This window comes from Lathamus discolor, chromosome 9, assembly GCF_037157495.1.
Source record: "Lathamus discolor isolate bLatDis1 chromosome 9, bLatDis1.hap1, whole genome shotgun sequence".
NCBI classification, from domain to species: Eukaryota; Metazoa; Chordata; class Aves; order Psittaciformes; family Psittacidae; genus Lathamus; species Lathamus discolor.
In genome coordinates this window covers 5,486,882-5,514,276 of record NC_088892.1, presented here as the reverse complement: position 1 = coordinate 5,514,276, position 27,395 = coordinate 5,486,882, and the positions used below count along the sequence as shown (strand labels likewise).

Below are 27,395 nucleotides of genomic sequence, written 5' to 3'. Positions count from 1 at the left end.
ACACATGCTTTGTTCTTCCAGCTGACAGGGAATTCCCTCTCTGGTTCCAGCTGTGTGCAGCTTCAGGTTGTGTGATAAACAAACACCTTTACCTCGGGCTTTGGCACTGGATTGAGACAGGGATGCAGAAACTGCTTTTCTGTGATATTGTTGGCATTTTACTGAATGCAACAGGTTTGGACCAGGCCTCACAGTGGGCTGCAGAGGCCATCAGTGGGTTTCTTCTTATAGTGCCTACTTAGGTAACAACAAATAAAACAAATGCCATTAGGTAGAAACAGAAATTACATTTCACAGCGCACCCGGTTCTGTCTCTTACTGTCTTAGTTTCTGGAACACAGCACAATCAAATGAAAAGTTACGCATTCCACAACTACAGTCTAGGTAGACTACCCCTAAATTCATTTTATTTCCTCCAATAAAGACCTGTAAGTAAAGCAAAGTTACTCACCAAAATTAATGGTTGAAGCCAGTCAACTGCTCATTAACCTTAACTAATTTCAGATTTGCTTCAAAACAGCTTTGGAGAATACTTTGTACTGCCATTGCGTAGCCAAGGTTCAGAGGGAGGCACAAACAGAAAGCAAGGTACTTATCTCTCAAATGCTGGTATTAGGACTACTACAAAGAAAGCACAAAGAAGTTACCAACACGTAAACCCATGGTAGCCTCAGTTCAGATCTATTAGCTGATCACAGCAAGGGAAACACAAGGACTTTCTTTTCTTTGCCTGAGTAAAAGCAATCTCCTCCAGCCCATAAATGAAAAGGGCAAAGAACTGATTGCACCTTGATTGTGTTCCGACTCTGCCCTGCAGTAAACTCAGAACTCCCAAACGCATGTCCCCTTTCACCACTTCTGAGTCAGTGATGACATTTCCACTTCCCTCTCCTTTCTCTTCTATAATGTTAGTATGTACCGATCACTCATTTTTTGCAACACGAAACAGATCCCGCCAGTAGACTTTGAAATGCAAAGAAGTTTCTTCAAATGAAAAGTGTAACAAGATTTCCCAACTTCTGGATCTCCTCCTCCTTAGCATTTCAGTTTGATTTGTATGCTTGCTCTGAAGTGAAGAGCACATCAATATATGATAAAATAAATATCATAACTTCCAGAAGGGCTCACTGACGGTCTTTCTTGACAGCAGCTCACCACGAGCATGCATCTGAGCTTTGCTTCTTAGAATCTCTGCAACTGAATATGAAAACTACAACCTTGTGCATACTCATGTTCCTTTTTATGAAGTACAGGCTTTTTGGACCCCACTTTCTTTTCAGATTTAAAATCCACTTTCTGTATTTCAGTGTATTCAGAGGTACTACGAACTTTCACAAGGTAATGACACAGATTCACTAAAATATCTTTACAGTATTTCTTAAGTTATTCAAGAATCGTAACTATAATCTGCCATCAAAATAGCCACATTACTTATTCACACAATTTTTCTTCTTTTAAGTAGTGACAGTGTAGGTCACATCATGTATTACATTATTTATGACCGCTGGATTGGCAAATTACTTTACCTGCAAGATTATCATGGAGTTGTACTGAGAGAAATGTATTTGCTATCTGCTGTCGTTCCTCCAGTACAGATAAAAGCCTTCCTTCCCAAGCTCTGAGCTACAGCATCCTTTAGAAGAAATCACCATGAAAAGAAAATGGAAGCACTTCTCAAAATTTAAGACACATTAATGCTCAGCATTCCAGATTTTACATGTGCTGCACATTACTGCAGTGATTTCACCAGGAATGTATGTTTCAGTACCTCAGAGGTGAAGATTTGCCCCCCAACATAAGTGAAACAGGTGTGATGCTGTCATGTTTACCAAATCAACTCTTAACATGTACTTTATAGAATCATAGAATAGTTAGGGTTGGAAAGGACCTTAAGATCATCCAGTTCCAACCCCCCTGCCATGGGCAGGGACACCTCACACTAAACCATCTCACCCAAGGCTCTGTCCAACCTGGCCTTGAGCACTGCCAGGGATGGAGCACTCACAACCTCCCTGGGCAACCCATTCCAGTGCCTCACCACCCTCACAGGAAAGAATTTCCTCCTTATATCCAATCTAAACTTCCCCTGTTTAAGTTTTAACCTGTTACCCCTTGCCCTGTCACTGCAGTCCCTAATGAAGAGTCCCTCCCCAGCATCCCTATAGGCCCCCTTCAGGTACCAGAAGCTGCTCTGAGGTCCCCATGCAGCCTTCTCTTCTCCAGGCTGAACAGCCCCAACTTCCTCAGCCTGTCTTCATACGGGAGGTGCTCCAGCCCCTGATCATCCTCGTGGCCTCCTCTGGACTTGTTCCAGCAGTTCCATGTCCTTTTTATGTTGACACCAGAACTGCACACAATGCTCCAGGTGAGGTCTCAGAAGAGCAGAGCAGAGGGGCAGGATCACCTCCTTCGCCCTGCTGGTCACGCTCCTTTGGATGCAGCCCAGGATACGGTTGGTTTCTGGGCTGCGAGCGCACACTGCAGCCGGCTCATGTTCATTTTCTCATCGACCAGCACCCCCAAGTCCTTCTCTGCAGGGCCGCTCTGAATCTCTTCTCTGCCCAACCTGTAGCTGTGCCTGGGATTGCTCCGACCCAGGTGTAGGACCTTGCACTTGGCATGGTTGAACTTTATAAGTTTGGCATCAGCCCACCTCACAAGCGTGTCAAGGTCCCTCTGGATGGCATCCCTTCCCTCCAGCGTATCAACCAAGCCACACAGCTTGGTGTCATCGGCAAACTTGCTGAGGGCGCACTCAATCCCACTGTCCATGTCAGCGATGAAGATGTTGAACAAGACCGGTCCAACACCAACCCCTGAGGGACACCACTCGTTACTGGTCTCCAGCCGGACATCGAGCCATTGACCACAACTTTTTTTGTGCGACCATCCAGCCAGTTCTTTATTCACCGAGTGGTCCATCCATCAAATTGATGTCTCTCCAATTTAGAGAGAAGGATGTGATGTGGGACAGTGTCAAATGCTTTGCACAAGTCCAGGTAGATGACATCAACTGCTTTACCCTTGTCCATCAGTTCTGTAGCCCCATCATAGAAGGCCACCAAATTGGTCAGGCAGGATTTCCCCTTAATGAAGCCATGCTGGCTGTCACCAAGCACCTTGTTGTTTTTCATGTGCCTTAGCATGCCTTCCAGGAGAATGTGCTCCAAGATTTTGCCAGGCACAGAGGTGAGACTGACTGGTCTGTAATTCCCCGGGTCTTCCATTTTCCCCTTCTTGAAAGTGGGGGTTATATTTCCCTTTTTCCAGTCGTCGGGAACTTCATCTGACTGCCATGATTTTTCAAATACGATGGCCAGTGGCTTAGCAACTTCATTCACCAGCTCCTTCAGGACCTGCGGATGGATTTCATCAGGTCCCATGGACTTGTGCACGTTCAGGTTCTTAGGATGGTCTCGAACCAGATCCTCTCCTACAGTGGGCCCAAGGTCTTCATTCTCACAGTCCCTGCGTCTGCCTTCCAAGACGGGTGGTGTGGTCGGAGCATTTGCCAGTGAAGACCGAGGCAAAGAAGTCATTCAGAACCTCAGCCTTCTCCAAATCCAGGGTAGCCAGTTCTCCCAAGAGCTTCCGAAGGGGGCCTACATTGTCCCTAGTCTGCTCTTTATGCGCTACATACCTGTAGAATCGCTTCCTGTTATCCTTAACATCCCTGGCCAAGTTTAATTCTAACTGGGCCTTAGCCTTCCTAACCTGGTCCCTAGCTTCCCGGACAACATCTCTGTATTCTTCCCAGGCTGCCTGTCCTTGCAACCACCTTTTGTAAACTTCTTTTTTCCCTCGAATTTTCCTCAGCAGTTCCTTATCCATCCAAGGAGGTCTCCTGGCCCTCCTGCTGCACTTCCTTCTAGTTGGGATGCAGCACTCCTGAGCTTGTAGCAGGTGATCCTTGAATATCAACCAACAGTCTTGGCCCCCCTGCCCTCCAGGACATATCCCATGGAGCCTTACTAAGCAGGTTCTTGAAGAGGCCAAAGTCTGCTCTCTTGAAGCCCAGGGCAGTGAGCTTGCTGCGTGCTCTTCTCACTGTCCTGAGGATCTCAAATTCGACCATCTCGTGATCACTGCATCCAAGGCTTCCCTGGAGAGTCACATTTCCAACAAGGCCTTCCCTGTTGGTGAGTACAAGGTCATGCGTGGCACCTCTCCTTGTCGGCTCCTCTATTACTTGCAGAAGGAAGCTGTCTTCCACACAATCGAGGAACCTCCTGGATTGCTTGTACCATGCATTACCGTCATTCCAACAGATGTCAGGGTGGTTGAAGTCCCCCACAAGGACAAGGGCCTGCGAGCGTGAGGTTGTTCCCATCTGTCTATAGAGTGCTTCATCCGCAGGTTCCTCTTGATCAGATGGTCTGTAACAGATCCCCATAGTAATGCCTCCCATCACTGTTTTTCCTTTAATGCTGACCCACAAACTCTCTGTTAATTGATCACCTGCCCCCAGACAGAGTTCCATACTCTCCAGCCTATCCCTAACATAAAGGCCAACTCCCCCTCCCTGCCTGCCCGGCTTGTCTTTTTTAAAGAGCCTGTAACCTTCCATTCCAACACTCCAGTCATAGGAGCCATCCCACCATGTTTCTGTGATGCCTATTATATCTTACCCCCGTAGACGTGCACACATCTCTAATTCCTCTTGTTCGTTCCCCATGCTACGGGCATTTGTATAGAGGCATCTGAGCCGAGCTCCAAATGAAGCCGGCTTATTTGCTGGAGCGGCTGAATATCTCTACATTGTTCCGAGCATTTATTACAGGTACTGGCAACTGACTGGGTGTGTTGGGACGGAATGATGCCCCCGTCCCCCAACATATCTAGTTTAAAGCATCCTTGACAAGTCTGGCAAGCCTCCTACCAAAACCACTCTTCCCCTTCTTTATCAGAGCAGCTCCACCAGCCTCCAGTAGACCTGGCCTACAAACTTGGGTCCCGTGTTCTAGACACCCAAACCCCTGACTATGACACCACCCTTTTAACCACTTATTAACCTGGCCAATCCTCCTAGCTTTTTTAAGGCCCTCCCCTTTATCCTGGAGAATTGACGAAAAGACTATCTGAGCTCCAGAGCCCCTCTCCCAGGGCTCTGTAGTCCTTCTTTATGTTCCCCAGGCTACTGCTATCTATATCCCTAGCACCCACGTGGATCACTAGAAGTGGGTAATAGTCCCTGGGACTTACCAGAGCAGGCAGCCTCTCTGAACATCCCTGATCCGTGCCTCAGGTAGGCAGCACACCTCCCTTGAGACTGGGTCAGGCCGACAGATGAGTGCTTCTGTCCCTTTCAAAGCAGAGTTCCCCACTACTACAACCCGCCACTTTTTCCTCGCAGCACCAGTAGAGATCTTTACCTGCGCATCAGCCGGCTGTTTCTGGTGCAAGTGCGTTTCCTCATCAGCCCCCTGCAGGACAGCAAAGCGGTTCTGTGTGGGGACGACGGATTTAGGAGGAAGCCCCTTGCTTTTAATTGTCCTTCTCCTCCTTTTTTTGGTTTTTTTTTTTTGTTTGTTTTTTTTTTTTTTTGTTACTAATTCCCAGCTTCCCGGGTTAACGGCCTCCTTCTTTCCTCCATGAGCTCGAGGGGAAGCTTGAGGCCCCTGCACAGTTTGGGGCTGGAGCAAGCATTCCTGCTTCCTCTCAGCATAGAGAAAAGGCATTGACAACCTTTCCTACAGGAAGACAACATACAAAAGTTAAGCTTAACCTTTAAAAAGTATCACATCACCCTTTATTTTCAGGCGCTTCACAACAACATGACAAAATAAAGGATAACAATCAGTTTTATGCAGATAAAAAATGAGTATCAACAAATTCCAGATCTCAGTATACCCAATACAATCGTAAATGAAAAACATCCATTAAATTAGCACTTTCTATATTATAAAATATTATGTGACCCAGTTAGGACCTTGACATTTTTACAAATATATAAAAATTACAGTATATATTCTTATTTGTATTATATTACTGTATTACTGCATCATGAAAGAAACTGCAAGTGACCATTCATGACACATTTGAGAGGCGTTTCAGTGCTTCAGTATAAATTAATAAAACCATGTCTTGCACTGCAACTTTCCCTGCATATCCACATTAGTTTCTCATGGTTTAACAGGTTTGTGTACTGGGGCTAGAATCCTGAGATCAAGTCAGGCACACATTTAACATGAAGACTCACAAGCATGGCACAACGGAGATTTGAATTTGCTTTTTTTAAAGCCATTGCATAGCACCTTTACTATAAATTATTGATAGGGAGATGTGGCTACAGCTCCTTGTAGTTATCGGGAAGAAGCCATCTGTAGAATATTATACAAAACGTAGAGGTTCAGATGTCTGAACTGAAGAAAGCAGGCACCTTTTTGCACAGAAAGGCTTTAGGAAATGGCAGCCAAGGAATAAAGATTTACAGTCAGCATTCCAATATTCGCACAAGAGCAGATTAGTAATGTGATTTGGGCTGCCTTCATTTCAGCAAGTACATTCCAAGCCTCTCTATAATAACCCGTATCTTTTTTGGTACCTCTAGAAATTTCTCTCATCAAGTATCTCACAGGGGTGGACAAGACAATGCTGACTCCAACAGAAGTTATATTAGCAAGGAACCATTGCAATATACCATATTCCAGGCTTTACTAAAAAATTCCTTCCCACTACCAATAAACCTATGCTCCAGGACAGAAATACCAGCTGAGAGATTGACTATGGTATTGCTGAAAAGCAGAGAACACACCCGGACAGGATACAAAACTTTGCATACTTTGTCCCGTTTTCTTTGGCTGCAGATAGGAAGAGTCATCTCTGGCTGTAGCTGTTTCAGTGCCAGCACCTAAGGCACTAAATTTACTCCTAGCTTTTCAACTGTGTGGGGATATTTAACAAAAACTGTTGACAGAAAAGAAACAAAAACATACCCTTGTCTTGTATGAAAAGACCTGAAAAAGAGAAATGTCATCTGATGGAAAAAATTAACTAAGTGATAGTAGCAGGCAAACCCTGTACTGGAATAAACCTGTGCTTGCTCACTCATCCAAGAAGATAGGACACAGCACAGGGATACCATTTATCAGAAGTGTATTCCTCACACTGTTCACCCATCAAAGTGGGTAGGAGCACTAATTGTAAGTAATGCCCCAGAGGATGCATTTAAGACTTCTGAATGACAACTCTAAGGTATAGTTCTATTAGAGTTTTACCCTAAGCAGTAATTTCAGACCAAAACACAGCCTAAGAATAGCTTTGTGGATCACGTCCATTTATAGAACAACCTTTTTCTAAGATCAGGGGTTGCAATACAAACTGCTTGCACGGAACATCTAATTCCTGACTGCCTAACCAGCAGAGAGTCCAAAGTACCTTTTGCAGACCAGACACTTTCATGTGTGTTATGAGATCAAAGTAGTAATGACCTTACAAGTATAGAAAGGACCAGACTAGCTTTTGGCACCGCACACAGAGATTCTTTTAAGGCCTACTCTTGCCTGGAAAGGACAGACATGTTTGTACCTTAAGAGCTATCCAAGGAACCTCCTCTCCCTGCTCCCAGGAGACTAATTCTTGTGTGCAGTTCCCCACTGTGTACTGAAAAACATCACCACAGTAAAGCCCCACTAAACCCACTCAAACCTGCATCATCTTACCTTTCTTGTTGACTCAAAGGATGTAAGTTAGAATTTAAACAGAATCTAGGAGTAGAGCAGATGGGTTTTGCATCATGTTTTCTAATCCAGAATCTGATCAAATGGTAGACAGATAATGCAATTTCTGCCATCCAGTTTTGCACTTGTAATTTCTTCCCCATTTTCAATTCCTGCCTTACATCTTCATCCGTTTCCCTGGAAATGGCATATGAAGCCCACATACTAATTTCCCTACTCCTCTCTCTGTGATGAAACATTAAATGTGTCTTGCTCAGGAGCTCTGTAAAGATTGATATCCTCTGATTGCTGCCTGAATTCTGAATTTTCTGGACCTTAGGAGATGATTAAAGAAACAAAACACATGAAATTCAAAGTCAGTAGTCTTAAGCAAGTTTCACTAATAGGATTTTTCTTCTTTAAACCTCACATTTACTGACTTCACCTTACTTTGGACTCTGTAACAAAGTCCAACACTTTGCCTGAAATTTGGATTCCAAAATACCAATACTTCCCTGTTTCTGAAGCATCCTAAAAGCCTTACTTATTCTTTCACTCATTAATCATGTGTGCTTTGTGGACAACACACTGTGCATCTCCTCACAACTTCTGCTAGTTCCTCAGTGACACTAGGAATACTGCTTGCCTGCATTTCACTAGTCATTTGCCTTTACATTAGCCCCAGAAGAAGGAAAAAGGTTGTGAAATCTCTTCTTATGGAGAACATGACCAAATATCCCTTCACATCCCATTCATCATCCAACCAAACTAAGTGTCTAAGTTTGCTCTTGCTTTCCCCCTCAACTTTACAACAAAGCACACATTTTCATTAACTGAAAGGTAATAGAATTCAGCAGATCGAAGGACAAAGTACAAGCACAGTGTCCTTTTGCAGTTTATATGTTAAGGAAGTGCCACAGTAGATACAGGTTAGATTACCGCTAGGCAGTGGGGTGATCATCACTGTGAGTTGCACTTTGTTGGAGGAAGGCCAGCAGATCTGTTCCAACCTTTACATGAGTTGTTTTGTTTTTTCTAAGAGAAATAGAGCTTGAACAGCAGTAGAGTGCTATACACAATGATAAAAGCAGTGTTGGAAAGTTTAATCGTAGGAAATGTAATGTCTAATTTCATTCTGACGGGAAATAACAATTTTACAGAAACCCTACCAAGATCAATGGGCACTGCCTACAAACTTCTGGGAAGAACGAACTGGCTGTCTATTAATTCTGCATTTTTAATATTTGTGAGCACTTTAAGCCTCAAAACTACAGATAGTTTCCAACTTCCTGAACACTACTAATACATTCTATATCAATTCAAGCAGTATCAGCTTCATGGATTAAGCAATTTGCATACAGTTCTTCAAAGCATTAGAAGTAGATGAAAACTAATGCAGACTGCAAGGGATGTTTTAGAGATCAGTTGTGTGTTCTTCCAAACTTAAGTAACATTTAAACGCAAAAGTGGCATGCAGGACAAGATGCTGTTTCCGTTCACCTTTGTGAAAGAGGCAGACAACAAATGACCTCAAAATGAAAAAAAAACCCAACAACAACAAAGTGGCTTGTTTATACACGCATTGAAGATAATGCTATCGGCATGATGTTAACAACTGACTTTTTAGTGCTAATCTCTTGCCATTCATTCCAGAGCTGAAAGAAGAAAAAGACAACGAAGCTTCTGCAAACCCCATCCATCACATTCTTCTTTCAGATCAGTGAACATCTGAGCTGAACTACAGACCTAGGTTTATATTTTCAAGTATCTTTTGTGAAGTGACATTTATTAACCAGCTTGGCACAGAGAAACCTCGTGAGAAGACCCTGACAAAGGTCACTTTCTCAGTGTCTCACTAACAACACTGACAATGAGTGAACTCTCACCGCTTACAGGTAGTGAGAAACAAAACATTCACTAAATAGAACCATGTAAGTGAATAATACAAACTGGAATATAAGAAAATACCTGATGAAATTATACATCACAGAGTATGTATCATAAGGAATATTCCTTCTCTTCTTTCCCTCCCCCTATCTGTAGCACTGCAAAGATTTGTAAGCATGTTTGTCTTAGCTTCTAGTACTGTACATATCCACGTCTTCTGGGCTGGATTGACCATGGTCCATAAGTTTTGGATCAGGCTTAAATTTTGATGTCTTCACTGTTCCTGTTAGAGATATTAAAGAAATTTAATTAAAACATATATTTGAGCTGTAGAAAAAAAACAACATACTGGCAGATTTTGAGAACTACTGTATTAGCAAACACAAAGCATCAAAATATGTACATTCTAGTTAAAACTGTGTAAGCAATTCAGGATGATGAAGGTATGTTCTAATTATTAGAAAACAGCAGTGGATGGGGAGCAGCTCTTCCTTCTGCTCTCTATACCTTAATACTACTTCTTGAACACAGCAGAATGAGAGAAGAAATAGTGATGGCTTTGCCCTACACATGGAAAAAAGAAGAGAAAGTTTGGGACATGGAAAAAAATCTCTAGTCTTGTCCTGTTGACTGCAAGAACAGATCTGTCTCACAAAACCAACCACATCAGTATATTCCCTGAAGCTGCTGCCAGATGGCAAGAATTCCAAATTAAGACAAACTCTTACCTATTTTCACTTCACGACTTCCAAAACCAATGAACTGTTTACTAAAGCATTGAACCCTCACACTCACCCTGAATGGCAATGCACAAAGAATGACATATTTAGTGATACTGTAATTCCAGAAGGTCTCAGAGAATATAAAAGGCACGTTAGCTAGGACTGTGCCTCCTGCTACTAGCCTGCTTCTCTTCCAGCTACATCAGCTGGTTTAACCAAGGGTGCCATGCTCTCCTGAAAGCTCTGCCTTGTTTGGACCAGTGAAAATAAACATCTCTAACAACACTAATTAATTTAAGACATGGGCATTTTTGGCTGTATTAGGGACAAGAACTAATGCCACGAGAACAAAGACAGAGGATACCTCTACAGATTAAACCATCAAAGAGAGTCTGGCCTGAAGCCAATGTGAAAACAGATCACAGCATTTCACAATTAAATCAGGAAAAATACAGATGCAAAGCAAAGAAAGATGTGAATGTACATTATAGTGAAAATAAAGGGAATAAAACCCCCATTCAAATATTTTCTGCTTAAAAAAGGAATGCTCTGGTAAAGAACACAGTAAAAAGACGGAAGCAAGTTTCAGCAACAAGTAAGAGTCAGAAGCTGCCCCTACAAAAGGTAACTATTTTAAAATTAATTTAGTTCTCCTTTAATAGGTAATTGCACTATTTCTCTTAGCAACTGGCCTATCAAAATAGTCATATGTTAAATATGCTTTTACATGATCTAGTCAATTATCTCAACCACTTAAGCTGCACAAAGAACACCACTGCAAAAAACCTAGCCAATAAAATCCAGTGCCTCATTTGGCAATTACACATTCCTCTTCTACCAGTATCTGAAGATATAGAAGCCATATGGAGAAGTGAATAGTAACTCAAATTAGCTGTTCTCACAGAAGTCCAGCAGTAATCCTGTAAGTTATACTTATGGTAGTCTGATAACAGAAAGATAAAGTAGGTATTTAAGGGAAGTACTTGACATCATCTCATTAACTAGCAATATGGGATATGGTCCACACCATATGGAATGAAAGAAAACATTATCGAGAGAGAACAACAAATATATAAGAATTCTGACAGGGTTCACAGTGAGAAAATTATCACCCACCCGAGGCTCTGAAGTATATACTAAATAACACTGTCTACAATATATTTTCAAGAATAATATGCTGTAACAGTCTGCTCTATTTTAAAGCAAGGGTAACTACAAAATGAAGTAACTGGATTTGCAAGTTGCCCTGAGATTACACTTGAAATGTTTAATTCACCTGATGAAGGCATTGGATCTTCATTACTCCAAGACTCTACTGGAGAAGATTCTGTTCTGTTAAACGATCTTGACTCAATAGCAGACTCAGGTTTTGTACTAGAAATTTCTTTCTTTTTCTTGTCTTCCCGAGTACCTGATATTGACTCTTGCTGCACCTGCGAACCAAAAGTTAATGAAGAAAGTCACACGGGTATATGCTTAATACTTTATGGCAAAACAAAGCTTTCAAGTTTGAAAGCTTATCTGTTATGACATTATTTTCAGGTATCATACAATGATACTCAACAAGTAATGTTAAAGTCAGCTGCAAGCAAGGGACATAGATGGAGAAACTAAAACGCATGAAAGAACCCCACAGTTCACATACAACTTCAAATTCACATGTAAGGAAATTTACTTTGTCATCAGTATTTACTTCAGTCTGATACTGTGCTTTTACCTGACCCCCTCAAAGTCCTTCACAAGGAAGGCACTGTTCATTCACAGATGAGGAACCTAGAGCCTTGCACAAGACTGGAATAGCATTTAGTTTTTCCAGAACACTTACTCCCTTATTTAACAGAAAACGGAAAGATGAGTCGTGGTAATAACCTAGTAATGAAAAATAATATATTGTTTTGGGAACAGGCTTCACTGAGGGGAAAAAAATTGATAGAAACTGTCTTTATCACATCAATTCTTGTTTCATGCTCAGTTTAATGACATTTATCTGAATCTTATTTTGATAACTCATCATTCCATTTGTGCTCCTCAGTCAAAAAATAAGGTGAGGACTGTATACAAATGAACATCATAAATTTAAAGCAAAATACTTCTAAATGTTAATATAAATGAGAAATTTACATCTTCTTAAAAAAAAAGAAACAAATCACCGTGCAAGCATGAAATTTTACTCAGGAGAGTACTACTCTTGCCATGGGTTTATACATTTTCACTGGAGAAAAGCCCTTTCAGGCTGCAGAAAAAACGTTTAAGTCCAGATTGTACTAACCCAAATTCCATATATAATTTACACTGACATGTTTAAGCATTAAGCCAGTTATATCTACTGTAATTCTTTTTATCCTTTATCCTAAATTCAGCGGTCTCCTTAGAACCAAAGCTTGACTCAAGAATGGATTATTTTTGTCAAGATCAAAAAAGAGCTATAAGAGAAACTTGGTTTTCTCTTGTGCATCTTGTCTGTTTTGCGGGACTACAAAAGAGATCTCGGTATATATTGGTGCAAAAGCTGTAACGACTATGGCATCAATTAAACACTGAAGTTACAAAAGGGTTTTGGTGCCTCACTTAACACAATAAGTAACCTTAACAGTATGAGCAACCAGTACTTGACCTTCTAATGTACTTTTTTCACTCTCTGCATTTATGAGTTACAGAAATGACTGAGAAAGCCTACCTTGGTGACATCTTCATTTATTGCCCATAGCGACTGCAAAGCCCCATAGGTTTGATGGCTTGCAGAAAGCAACTTTTTCCCTGCCACCTATTTAAAAAAATGTAAATTAAAAACAGCTTTAAAAATACTAAAATACACAGCCCATTTAAATTAAATTAATATTATTTGCAAGATCTAGTGCATATTACTCTTACGTCAAGCAAATCCTAAATAATGTTCAAATTGGTGCTAGAAATCCACAGGTAGCACTCACATGCTACATCCACCTACTCAAAATGAGGTCCTTTCCAACCCTAACTGTTCTATGATTCTACATCAAAACCTGATCAGCCAACAGTTTTTTGGCAACGTCAAGTAGACAACATCAAGATGACAATAACTGGAAAACAAGAAATTCTAACAAGAGACGCTATCTTACAGTACCTCAAATTGCATACCTATCAAATTTGGCATGGCTTTATTTTTTATTTACTTTCATTGCAGCAGGATAAAGTAACCTTCATTTACTTGAGAAATGAGCATTAAAAATTGAGACAATGCATTTTAAAATTCAGTTATTTTATTACTTTTTTATAATTATGCAATTAACACCTGTGATGCATTAGATGTTTTAATGAAGATGCATGTGAATTCTGACTCCTAGTCCCATGACACTTGAAATGGGAATGCTAAGACTAAATTCACTGTTAATTCAGTATTAAAATAGATGTAAACCTACCTTAGCAAATACCACTGACTGAGCTGGGTAACAAACAGAAATTCCTGAAGCAGTAAGTCCTAGTGGATAAACAATTTTCTTCCATCTAGAACCTGTATAAAGCCAAATACTTCAAATAATCAGGCGCCAAAGAAAAGTAAAGCAAAGTACTTGTATCAACTAAGTGCAGTTGTTTAACCCCTAACCATTGTTTACATCAAACTTATCCCTGTAACAGCCGGAGAAGAGTATACAGAGTGTGATAATAGTTTAGTACAGTTATGTTTGCAGGAGATACTGATACTCTGAACATTGGTTTCTTGAGCAAGAAAAAAGCCCATACTAGATTTTCCAATATAGTGAAAACTGGTAAGAAGGTCTGTGTCATTCAGCTGTATCTATAAAATTACCCTTCTGGCTTCAAAACTGTGGAAACCATGCCTTCTGACATGTATTCTCTTACACTTGTTAGCCAAATGCCAGCATTCTTTAGCATCTTCCCTCTAAATTCCCTTAGTTTTCACTGCATTCAGTAACCTGAGTTGTTAATTTGTCTCCAATTTCCTACCATACACACAGTTTCTCAAAACCAATAATGAGCAAACTCAAAACAAATGTCCCACTTAGAATTTCTGTTGATACCACCATTGAAAACATCTATATAAACCTGTTCTATTAGGTCTTAGCCAGCTTGTAAAACCAGCATTTGATAATGTCCCTTCAATTTAATCAGTTACATAGGTTTTTACCTATGTTTCAGAAAAGCCTTTTGACCACTGAAATTATTACATGCTACATATTCAACACACCAATAGTGAAAATAAGCAAAAAACCCTACCTTTCCTTGCCAGCGCTAGGCCTGCCAAGCCCGACATTGTAATGATACCGACATTAGGGAAAAATTCTGGTGGTGGGTTCTTCAGGTAAACGTAAGCATCTTAGAATTAAAAACAACAACAAAAAAAGTATAGCAGTTCAATATTAACCCTTTATTTCCCACTTAAGAAATAAAGATGGAAGCAAAATGATGAGTATCTTCAACTGAAAACAGTCCAAAGCTGGATTTTTTTCTTAATGACTGAAGATGTGTGATTTTGCAGATGCACACTTCTGCAGCCCTTTAGACAGAACTAAAAAATCACAGTCCTCAAAACACAACAGCAAAGTTTTTTTCCTTAGAGACTTTTTTTGTGTTTTAGAAGCCATTAATAGGGAAAGCAGAGATTTAAGCTTTTATTTCACTCTGAGTAAGTACACAATAAATGAGACAACACATATTTTGGCATCTCCCAATATACTTATCTGAAAATAACTTATCTGAAAATAATAGTTTCTGATACTGAACTTGAAAGCAAATACTGCTTGTAACTTGTGCTACAATTAAGAAGCCATTGTTATGACTAAGATGGGTTGTGGAATTTCCACCCTCGTGGATGTTCAAGACCTGACTGGACAGAGACAACCAACTTGCTTTGGCCTTGCTCTAAGAGGGTGACTGGACTAGATAATCTATAGAAGTGCCTTTACAGGGAGACCTACAGATCTAGAGACATTCCAGCTTCAACAGTTCTTAGATACTATGATTTTAAGAGCAATGCTAAAATCAAAGGAATGAGAAGTACTATTTCACTGGTCATTTTTCTCATTTGAGAACAGAAATGAAACTCCACCATAAATTAAAGAGTAGTGGAGGCTTGTTTCTCCCATGCTTGCACTCCCCTTTCACCCTTACCCTCTCCTCTCCCTGTAACTGGAATTTGCTGTTTCAACCATCTAAGCCGCAAGAAGAAACAGAAAATACCTAATTCAGAAATACGAGACTTGCCTACCTTTTCCAAACTGAATTGAATCCATGATTCCATTTTTAACAAAGAGAAAAGCATCCTAACAAAAAATAAAAAACAAAACAAAACCAGAGGAAACAAATGTAAAATCTTTGCAAAAACAGATGTTTTCAGTAAAAAACTGCTTGGTAGATCCATGTGGCTTAGCATAACAAGACAAAGAAATAGTATGTAACTCTAAAAAAAACCCAAACCAGATCTATGAACTTCTACAGAGGTGTGCAGAGACCTAACCCCTTTTTGACTACCATATCTATATTTTTAAATATATATATATATATATATATACACCCTTTCATCCATATTTCATTTAAAAAAAAAATCTCTTTAATGTAGCAAAATCACTTTCAAAATTAACATCTCAGGAACAAAACTGCAGGGTAGCAAAGCATTTAGACACCAGCTGTATAACAGAAGAAAATTCAACTATAAAATACAACTTCCTCTTCCTTAGAGACTTATCCAGTAAAACTGACTTTGTCTTTTAGTTTGTAAAAATGGTGCTCATTTTCACTAAAGATAAGCAATGCTGACTAGGACAAAGATGTGCTCAACTAGTTTGCAATTAATACTCCTTTTAAATTGGCCAATTTATTTAATTACAAGTTTTTTCTTTACCCAGGAAAAAATCCTTCTCCTACCATATTATTAGTATCATTGTCCTCAGATTGCTAAATAAATTGAGTAAAACTCTCTAAAGGAGTTTAATGGAAAGAATGGCATCTTGAGTTACTTCACCAAAACCACTTGTTTGGAGTAGTGCAGAATTTGTACCAGCAGAGGTCACTGCTAGTCAATCTCGGAAACCATGATGAAGGGCCTGGAAAAGTTTGATACAGATTTGGAACTAAATGATTTCAGTTACACAGTCACTGACAAAATTTTCAGATCAAGAAAACGAGAATTTACACAGAATACAGGAGGGCATTTTGATTTGTTTGGCTTTTCAAATAATAAAGTCTACTTTCTTTGTAAGAGAAAAATAAATGCATAAAAATGCATACTAACAGCAGCCAGGGTAAAGTTGTCATTTGCCAGCAGTTAAGAGAATGGTGATAGGTATCACATCTTCTCCTGTGCCCAGACTATTCAATAACAGGCTGTGAGGTACTTTTGATGACTAATTATTAAGAGCCTGCTTTAACAGTTACATGGGATGCACTCACTCTGTCTTTCCTGAAGTACCTGAATCAGGTCTTTTAACCCATACTTCGGAAGCAGCTCTTTGTGGTCTGTACCAGGGATTTCAGACTCTTAAACACTACCAAGTCCTGCCAGCAAGAATTTACCTGCGCAACTCTTGCTGCAGAAGTTAACCAAGAGACATTTCTGAACCCGACATAGTGGGCTGACCTAGATCCAGCTTAGCACTGGCTGGAAGGAACCTGTTTTTCTTGCTGCCTTTGGATGTGGGAAACAGGGAGAACACGCATGTTCCCTGTTACAAGCACAGCAGAGAAAAATGAGAGAAAGGTTCATTTCTACATCTTAAATTATAGGTGTATGCTAATAAAAGGAACTGCAAAAAATACTCCAGGCTGAAGTATGGTGTTTTTTCAAAGTTATACTCTAATTGTGTCTGGAATTGTAGGAAACTTTGGATGCAGTAATTTCTTACCTTGCACCATCCTATATAGTGGCCAGTTGCCTGTCTTACTGAAGAGAACTGCTTCTGCAAGTAACCAGGCTGTTCTTCAATGTATTTCGATTTCAGAGGTGGTAGACAGTAAACTGGTAGCTGGAAAGAAAAGTGTAATTGTACTACAGGGAGACAGTTTTGTACACTGATTACTATTTACATTGTCTAGTGTTTTTCAGGACTGCAAATCCTTAGCATTCCCAAACCAAAAGCTCTATATTGAATTGCACTCTTTTGTATTTACAAACTTACTTTTACACAAGTGTGACTACAGGTTACAGAACTGAAAACTGGAAGTACTGTATAGCTTCTAAGAAATAGAATTACTATGATAAAAGCAATCGTTTATTCACAAAAAGCATGACCAAGAATAGTTGAAAGACATACACGCGTATTACTAGAAACCGTACAATAGAAAAACACTATCATGATCAGTGTTACACTCTTTTACCTTTGCTGGCTTCAGCCTGGAAATAACGTAATAATGAAAATGAGATAAAACTTTACTACAGTTCACATATAACACTTGATTTTATTTGTGCTATAATGGTCAGTTATTTAGGAGGTAATTTTTATTATCACATATTATTTAGCTATGCATTTTATATACCGGGTAATATAATTCAATGGAAAGAGATGGTGTTTTGTAGGTTCTCCTAGTATTATTTAAAAGACTGACACACAGCAAGATTCTTACCTGATCTGGTTTCACCAGCTGGCTTTTTGATTCCTTCTCTGTTGCTGCATATACAGTAAAACATGCGAATGGCAGACCCGAAGAAAGAGCTGCCAGCTTTGCCACCTGGGACAGACAGGTGAAAAAAGGGAGTCTTAACGAAGAAATCAGAATTTCCCTCCAGTAAAGTCTGGATTTTACTATTGTGCTGTGCTTGATCAAATATGGGATTAAGCAAGTGACTTTTAAAACCTTTTTACATCAGTATGCCCTTTAGGAACCTCTTCTCTCATACACACAGATTTCCTTGAATTACAATGGTAAAGAAAAAGCTGAGAGATCATGGACAACAGCTGTGTCTAAAACAACCAGAAGAATTTTATCTTCAAAGCCATGTTGATCCTTCCATCACCCCTTAATGTACATTAAGTTCTAATCTATACAATTTACAGGCGCTCCATGTCAATGAATTACTCTTGTTTCAGCAAAAAGCACCTAGGTTTTATTTACAGGACTTCTCTGTGGCATCAGAAAATCAATATTACCTGCTTTCCAATGCAGAGAATGACTCAACTATTGTCTGCCTGGCATAACTGTGTGCTGACAGTCAATGAAAATACACAGCATTAACTGAATCTAAGAATTACCATTGTAACATACAATCATGCATGTTACAATGTTAATTACAGAAATACAGCTTTGGTCATGAGACTTTGATGTCTACTTAGAACACTATTTGGAAACAAACACTGTATATTTCACAAAGGTAAAACTCAAATACAGCTTCACGTGAGTATTTTTTAACTGACTGCCATACGATTCCAATGGGAGCTGGCATTAAGCACACCGGCATAGCATACATTCAAAAACTTGCCCCGCGTTGAAGCACCAGCAGCTCTGGTGTGATGGTTTCCACCTGAAGGATTTTTGAAACTCTAGAAATGAGAAAACAAGGATGAAAAATGCTCCCAGGTGCAGAGCAGGCACTTTGCAAGTTAAACCAGCAACACACCTGTATCTGAAGCAGGGCAGAGGCGGAGATACCAAAAGTCATGTTACCAAAGAACTGTGTTTTTCCCACATTGACCTAACTATACTGGGAATCGTGAATACAGACTGAAGGAAGACAGAGGTGATACCACCTCCAAAAATCCATAGAGAAAAGTCCTACATATAAGAAAAGAAACTACAGTCATGCTGATACCATGCAGGCTGACCAGCACTGTGGAAAAATTCAATCACATGTTGCCAAAAGGGTTAATGTATTTAATTGAGCATTAATGTATCATAATTGCTTATTTCAGCACAAGGTGACACCAAGACACCATACCGACGTTCAGTAGATACCAGAAGGAAAATTAAAAGTGAGAAAGCATGAGGAAGTTACATTGTTCATTTAACAAATCTGATTAATTTGTTTTAAAAAGTCACAACAGTTTACTGTGCTAAAAGTAAAAGAGAAAGCTATCCTGGGAATGATGAAAGCTGTTCAATTCCTGACTGACAGTAATTGCTTTGCTTTTGGAGGCCTGAAGACAAGTGCATAAATGTTTAAAAATCCGAGCGAACATCTGTACTATCGAACATTTATGTTGGCACAATTATTCCAAGGGTTCACTCTTTCCCATTGAAATCACAAAGAACCAAGGTGAACCAAAAGCAATGTCACCCTGACTACACTAAAGAGGCTTCACTGCATTGAGTTGCTTATCCTCTTTATCTAATGCCTAGGTATATGAAAAAGACCTCAATTAGCTAGTATTATTAAATCTGCTTTACACATATTACTTCAAAGGATACTATGGATTAAACAAGGAAAAGCATTCACTGTTTAGCTAAAAAAATTGAAAGTCATTTTACCTATGAAATCTTCTAAAGAAGCCACTGAGAATTAAGAAATGGCAGAATCATGCATTTACATCAAAGACTAGGAAAGAAGAATGAAGGAAAACATCTGCGATAAGCTCACGCTGTAAAAATCCTGGAACTGAATGGTCAGCCAGCACAATGTCTCCGGGTCAGTCAGTAACTGACTCAAACCTAAGCCCTATGAAGCTAAGAAAAGAAAATCACCCAGCCCCTAATGGCCACAGATCCACAGCTCTGTGGCCCTAATGGCCACAGATCCACAGCCAGGAGTCCACATGGCATCTTCTGGAGAAAAGTCCTACACAAACACTGACCTAAACACCACCAGAATTACAGACACCAGAAATCACCTGCCTTAATGCTCTGGTCAGTGGCAAGAGTTAAAACATTTCCTGTGCACCTCTAACACTGTCATCACATTGCAACACATGCCACCTGCAGCACGGCATAAAAAGCACAAGGGTGGTTTCAAAGCACTACCAACAGACAAGAGTTTTATTTTTGATGAGGTACAGCTTTATTTCTGATGAGGAGACTGAACAGCAATTATTTGCTGAAGAAACTTATCACATGCTCTCTAGCAGAAAACTGTTCCAGCTGTGCCTTTTAATAGCAGAACTACAGTAAAACTAACCAAAAAATAACAATAAAACTGCCAAATGTACCTGGATGATTCTGGCTTTAAGTCTTTGCATTTCAAAACCAGTCTACTTCAAAGTGTTAGAATCGTATCAAACATGAAAAGTAAGATTCCATAAAGTGAACAAGCTACATTGCGACAAAGAATTCACCATAGTCAACTCAAAAGATACAGAACACAAAATAAAGCATAATAAACCCAGGAATTTCATTTATGCTCATCTCCAAGACCTTAAGTACTGTGCGCCACTGAAACTGCAAATCCTGTACACCTGCTTCAAGAACTGGAAGCGCGAGTAAGGAAACTTGCCCTAAAGGTAGGAAGAAGCCTCAAAACAAAAACAGGAGCATCATTCTGCTTCAACTCAACTTCCTGATACTCCATGGATTCATTTTTAATCGTTATTTGCCAGATGGTAACCAATAGAGAGTAAAACCTTAAGCATAAAACTGTTAATTTTTCCTAGTGAATAATAAAGAACACACATAAAAGTCCATCACTTCACTAGAGGTACCAAATCGTTCAGATTTACATACTAAACTACACCACTTCAAGGTGACCCAGCCATACAGAAAAGCCAAAGTTTCTTTTTCCAGGCACTTGTCTCCTAACAAAGGTCAAATGCTTCATTTTCACTCCTCTGTCCCCTTTGCATCCCGTTTTTCACACACATTTTAAATGCTTTGCAAAAGTAAATATAAAGATTCATGTGAGAGCAACCTACTTATCAAATCCACTGTGAAAACTGGAAAAACCTGTCATAACTATTTGAGAGACAGCCTCGTGCATCGCAGGTACATTCCCTCCCTGGTTAAGGACCTGCATTAGCTCTATAACTGAAAACATCTTAAGGTACTTGTGACCCTGTTAGCTTGTAACAGTGTGATTTTAACATTCAGCAATACATAACACGACTTTACAATGCCAACAGCAAACAAGTATGTTGATACGTGATCGCTTAAGTAAGGAGTGGAAGGCTGTAAGTGATACAGGGTTAATGAAATGTACAATCCGCGTACCATAAGCAGGTAGAGAACTACCAGAAGAGACACTTCTTAATCCGCGTACCACCTTCACTCCCTGCTGCACAACTGAACTGCCCTCTTGAGCCAGCTCTCTGCTGCGGCACCGCAGCACACAACCCGGACACCTTCTACTCCCCCGCTCCTCCCCTGACCCTGGCTCACAGGCTGCAGGGCTGTCCCTGCGCCGACACACCGCGGCCTTCCCAGCCCCGCGCCGGAGCAGCGCAGCGTGCCGCGGGCACGACTCCGGCCCTGGGGAGCACTGGGCAAGGCGGCCGCGGCTCTGCGGGAGCGACCCGCCACGGAACCACTTAACGCCGCGGGCCTACCCCGCTGCTCGGCCCGGCCGCGCACGACCCGTTCCCCGTGTGCAGCTCACAAGGGGCGCGGGGGTCTCCGCGGGGCGTCCTCCGGCTGCCAGACAGAGCAGAGCCAGAGCAGAGCCGGAGCAGAGCCGGGAGAACGGCAACAGCACCGCGCTCCTCCGTGCCCGGCGGCACTCACCTTGGCCGCCATGTTAGCCACGGCGCCTACAGCGGGCAAGGAGGGGCTGGCGCCCGCGGGGAGGAGCCGCAGCGCTCGGGGCGGGCTCACGCCTCAGCGGGGCCGGCTCGGCGGGCTCAGTGAGTAGCACGGAAGGGGCTGCCCGGTGCTTGGGTTGTTGTGTTCGGGGTTTTTAACGCTCTGAGCTCAGCATCTACCCCAGGGTGCAAGGTAAATAATTGTGTTCCAGTCAGAAAAGCGCAAATCCCAAATGTCCCCGGCTTAAAACATGAAACAAGGAAAACCCCATGTAAGTGTATTTGCTCTGGCCAGGGGAAGGGCCAGGAAAGCTCTCTGTGGGCTGCTCATGTCTGGCAGCCACAGCTTGAGCTGTTGGAGCGGTGCAGGGGGGACGGTCAGCCCAAGGGAGAGCTCATAACTCACAGAATCCCAGCTTGGAAGGGACCGCAAGGATGATCTGGGCCGACCTTTCCAGCCCAAACATGACCTAGACTGGTGTTCCAGCGCCGCCTCCAGCCAAATCTTAACGTGCCCAGTGCTGGGGAGTCCACAGCTTCCCTGGAGAGGTTACTGGCTGCTCTAATGGGGAAAGAGTTACCTCTTGTGTCCAGCCGGAATCTCCGCAGCAGTTAGTTGTGCCCATTGCCCCTCGTCTTTCCCGTGGGACTCTTGTGAAAAGGGAGTCTCGGTCTTCTCTGTAGCCGCCCTTTGAATGGCTTGGCCATAAGCTCTGTGTGTCCCAGCTCAAATCCTGCTTACAGGTGTTGGAGAACGCACACATGCACACGAGCACAAAATGTAAGTGCAGATAATTTCGTTTATTGAAGTCCAAATTTACAACTGAAGTTTACAACATCATTTCCCTCCCCCTCCCAAACCAAAAGCTTTGTTTGAATTTAGGAAGAATAAATGTTCTTTTTAATAATGTACAGACTATATCTCTTAAATAAGTTATTATCTTTGAAAAAAGAGCAATATGTTCCTTTTTTAATGTTGCAGTGCAACTTACAACTTACACGTCTGTGCAATGTACCATGAGGTATATGCCCAGTGAGCAACACACAGTGAAGTTTTCCATTCATAAATTTTCGTTGTAGACACACAAAAAGTTAACAAGTTAATCTGTGATAGAAAAAACGCAGCCGGTTACGGTAATTCACACAGAACTCATCTGGAAAGAGGGGAAAAAGAAACCTAGCTATCGTTGCCTATATAAACTATTGGATCATCTCTCAACATAGACAAGTATAAAATTAAAAATACTGTTGTGAAACTGAAGAAATACTGTGTTATCCAGGGGTTGAAACCTAGTTTTACCTGTATTGGTCTAGAGCAGTTCATTTTCTCTCTTTGTATCATCAATGAGCTGAGGCCTTCACTACGGTATCAGGAGAGCATCTGCTCCTAAAAACACGTAAGCAAGATGGTGATTACAGAAAAGTTGCAGAATGCTCCTAAGCTGTGATGTAACTCAGCCCGTTTCCCTGGCCGGGCAGGGGTTCACCATCACCTCTCAGCTCAGCTCACAGTTGATTACAAAACCAAAGTGGAAACATGTATTTGAAGCTTGGACACTTCAACCTTTTCAAGATGGCTCTAAAATACTGGTTTTTCATAATGACAGAAAACATATATTTATTTTATAAAGATTCATCCACAACATAACTTTGTGATAAATAACAGTTCTGCCTCTAATATATATATATACATACTGCTTGTAAACAAAAAATACCCACAGGTCATGGAGTCTCCATGATTTTTATACAAGGCGCTATAGATTTTTTTTGTTATTGAAAACAGTCCTAGTGAAAGTTTGGTTTATAATCTCCTATTGCTACAGAAACAGTAAGAACTATATTTACAAAGAAACAAAGACCATGGAGACCCCATAGCATTATTTGCTAAAGATTTTAAGTGAGTGGGGTTTTCAAAACACACATTGTCAGCATGTTCAGATATAATTAACAGTACAGGTTGAATACCAGCAGTACGATACTCTAGTGCATTGGTATTTCAACCCCTGAATATACAAAGACATTACTACAGCCTACTTCACAGTTTAATGCAAGTAAAGTGCAAGCCATAGTACAAGGGTGTCATACATTTTCATACATGTAAGCGTTATCTAAAAAAGGCTCTATACAAGTTTTATTAGCTACTTTAGTAAACTAGACGGAAGTCACCTATGGCCCAGCAATTAATGGTCTTACAAGGATATTTTCTTTGTAATACAGTATGTGTCAAATGTAAAAAGTTTATTAATACTAGTGCATTTCTCTTATATCTTAACCTGTTTGCATCTCAGATTTTTCAGCTGAAATCCTTGTTCTCAGTAAAACAGAAGTCTTAACTGGTAACAGGGTCTTCCTGGCATTTTGGCCAGTGAACACGATTTGTTGAGACGTATTTGTTGTGTGGTTGCTAGTGAAAGAAGCAAGATAGTTAATATGACTAATGTGGCATCTTCATTTGATCTGCAGCAGACAGATGAGTTTCCATTAGTCAAAAGATCTGTATCTATACGTTCACCAATGCCTGGGGATGAACAAGATTCTGGAAGTGCGAGGACAGAAGCCAGAGAGCCTAGTTGGCCAAACAGCAGTTTGTCAGCATTTTTTATCAGGTTTACAACATTGCTTCCTTTTAAATACTGCTCATATAGTGGCATTAATGCATACACCGAAGTCCCTAACTGTCACTGTTAACACGTGTATGTGCTTGATAAAAAAGGTGTATCTGTCCTACCTGCATTATGAACGAATATGGTTATTTTGCTGACGATAAAGACAGATGGTATCTGTCTGATTTTGTTAATACTTTCATTAAGTGCAGGTCCCAGGAGCATATCAGCTATCTCAAAAATTGAAAAAAGCTTGAACAGTGTTATTTGTAATACTCCTTGAGAACGTGGAAGTGTGGTATCACCCATAAACCACAGAAAATGCATTGGTTATATCCAGACTAGGGTCACCTGCCTACACAGTACTGAACGGAACAGGTCAGAAGTACAATATTACGCTTACATGTAATGGGAGCAAAGCAAATATTTTCTTATGATTGGCTAAGAAAATAGGACTTAACTAGTTTTTGTTTAAATAACAATGTATTTTCCATTCAGCAACTGATATGGCTCAGGTCTGATTTTCAGACGTGTGCTCCTTAACGCCCATCAAGAGACTCAGGCACATGGAGTGAATTTGTCTGGGATAAGAGATGGGGAACCTATCCCCATGGCAGCCTGAGAAAGCCACTCCAAACCTTAGCTTTAATAAGGGAAAGTTTCTAAAAGAGCTTTTTAGTACTTAATATAAATTATCTAATATTGCTTCTTCAGTCATTCCTGTTAGTACCCATTTTTTTGTACTAGTGGTAAATAAACATAATTTGGCAACAAGGGAGGTGATGTATTGTAACAAAATATTTAGCTCAGTGGTCTAAGGCATGTGGGATATCTACAAACCTGCACTCCAAGCAAAAAGGCATTGCTGTAACTGCGCCTTTCCGCCTTTCCCAGAAATGCATAATAGGGATATTGTGAAAACTAAGGTGAAATTAAAAATCCTTTATGAGACCAAGATACCACTTATTTCTCTAGCGTTACACTACAGGAACCTGGGAGGGCTGAGGCCCAGTGATACAAACAGACCTGTGCTCCTTTTCTTAAGGAATCTCTCCAGGACTGGGTCGAGGGTAGTCAGGATCTCTGCAGCAACACAAGATTCTCTTACACTAACAGACTTGAGTGTTGAAACACTAAATAAAATTGTATGTAGGCATCCTTTGCACCGCAGTTCTGGGGTAGCTGACAGGTATTGCAGATGAGGTTGAAGTTTTATTCATCAGTTGTGCTGTGTCTTGCCTTAGCCAAGGACTGTTTTAAACAGCCCACCTTTGAAGCACTTTGGCTCCAACTGCATGAAGAATTTGTCTGAACTGTTAGTGAAGTACCTCAAACTGCTCCACCCCAAGGGACCAACAGCCAAGGTTTAGCAGGATGTAAAGAGCCCCCAGATATATCTCCTTTGTCATAAATACCACTAATTTTTTTGCACAAAAAGAATGTTTGTATTACTTTGGAGGACAAGTAAGACTGCATGATGAAAGAATGTGGCAAATAAGGTGTACAATAGTCTTAGGTCTGATCTGTTTACTTGAGACAAAGAGGTACAAGCATTTTCTCTGTTCTCAATTGTGTTAACTTAAACACTTTCTACCAGATTCTTCATTTTTCTTCCAGAAGTCCTGTCAACATTCAAAGTGAAATCTTCTAAAGGTCAGCAACAGAACTGTACAATTTTTGCTGAGGCTGAGCACTTTCCAATGCCTCTGCGAAGTAACCCCTTCAATGGTACCTTCACAAAACCTGGGATGAGAGAGGCCTGGAAGGCTGTAACTGCTGATGAAAGGAAGAATAAGGTGAACTGGCCATGTACACCTAGCAGTTCTCTGCAACACTCATTCCTGTTTCCTTGGGAAAAGCAAGTGGTGCGCCATGTTTTTTGTTTAAAAGATAGCAGTCTAGATCTGAGTATTAACTGGCATATTCAGAATTCTCTGCTTGGGAAAGATGGAAAATCTCATCCTCCAAAATCTGTGAGTAGCAATTGATCAGTCTCTCCTTACAGAGGTAAAGCAGTTCAAAAAGTGCTCGTGTTTGGGATGTAGAACTGTATCAGAAGCTGATCAAACAGAAGGGTGGGGTTTGCCAGTTAAGTGAAGCAACCTCCTTCTTCTGTGGAGGTTAGAGATGCCCCATGAAATCCAGAAAAGGATGTATGTCATCCTACCTGTGCTGTCACAGAGTGTGGGCCCAGCATTTCTACATTACTTGTGATAAAGAATGGGGACATACAGACTGATGAGAACTCCATCCTCCTTTGGCTCTTGTTCATATCAATTAGAGTAAGCTCAGGAATATTTTCACTTAAATTGATGAATCCAAGTAAAAGGTCTTGGTTGTCTCTGAGTTATGCTGCTGAGATAGCTGCTAAGACAGCTTTCAAAGATCCCAGATCTCACTGAATACCGAATAGTATTAAGAAAGGAGAGGAATGAGTAGCTTAGGGGGAGCATTCAATCAGTTATAATTGAAAAACAGCCAGTATCAATAAGACTAAGCTTGTGGAATGATAGAGGAAGTCTGCTGGCTGAGCGATACTTCACCTGCAGGAATTCTGAATGAAGACCCTAAGTTCAGTAAGATCTGGGTATATAAAGCACATCAAAGTAGTCTCTTTGAGTAGTTGTTGAATGTTAAGAAAATAGTTCTAGCTAAGCACGTGAAAATATATATTTCTAATGGTGTTTGGTTTGGCTGACAGGGGAAGGAACATCATGGGACTGATAGCAACTAAGGAGACAGTAAATCAGACAGAGGATGCCAGCCTTTAAGATAGCAGTGTCGCCCAACATGGAACAGAACAGATGCCAGGACATACCAACTGCTAGCTCTAGGACCTTGTAAGCACTGGGCACTTGTAAGCGTGCACAGGCACTGTGCATGTGTAATTAGGATGCAAATATTATATTTAGTTCCTGGGAATGTCATGAATATGTA

At 40.8% G+C, this 27,395-nt stretch overlaps 1 protein-coding gene and 1 long non-coding RNA gene across 3 annotated transcripts; both read right to left on the bottom strand.

The window, feature by feature from the left end:
* Nucleotides 1-4: 4 nt before the first annotated feature.
* Nucleotides 5-5,517, bottom strand: LOC136019624 (uncharacterized). The gene is made up of 4 exons (XR_010614977.1): nt 5,373-5,517; nt 1,527-1,633; nt 452-621; nt 5-237 (listed from the first exon to the last, which is right to left on the bottom strand). It is a non-coding gene; the product is annotated as an uncharacterized LOC136019624 (long non-coding RNA).
* Nucleotides 5,518-5,714: 197 nt separating this feature from the next.
* APOOL (apolipoprotein O like) lies at nt 5,715-21,950 on the bottom strand. Of its 2 annotated transcripts, none has more exons than XM_065689998.1 (9): nt 21,839-21,950; nt 17,822-17,926; nt 17,104-17,223; nt 15,471-15,525; nt 14,480-14,578; nt 13,663-13,754; nt 12,945-13,031; nt 11,544-11,700; nt 5,715-9,828 (listed from the first exon to the last, which is right to left on the bottom strand). In XM_065689998.1, the coding sequence occupies exons 1-9, from the start codon at nt 21,848-21,850 to the stop codon at nt 9,731-9,733; spliced, it is 825 nt and encodes a 274-aa protein (XP_065546070.1). In that variant the 5' UTR covers nt 21,851-21,950; the 3' UTR covers nt 5,715-9,730. The 2 variants fall into 2 exon arrangements, with proteins under 2 accessions (XP_065546070.1, XP_065546071.1); XM_065689999.1 differs by lacking the exon at nt 21,839-21,950 and adding an exon at nt 21,329-21,454.
* Between the last annotated feature and the right edge of the window lie 5,445 nt (nt 21,951-27,395).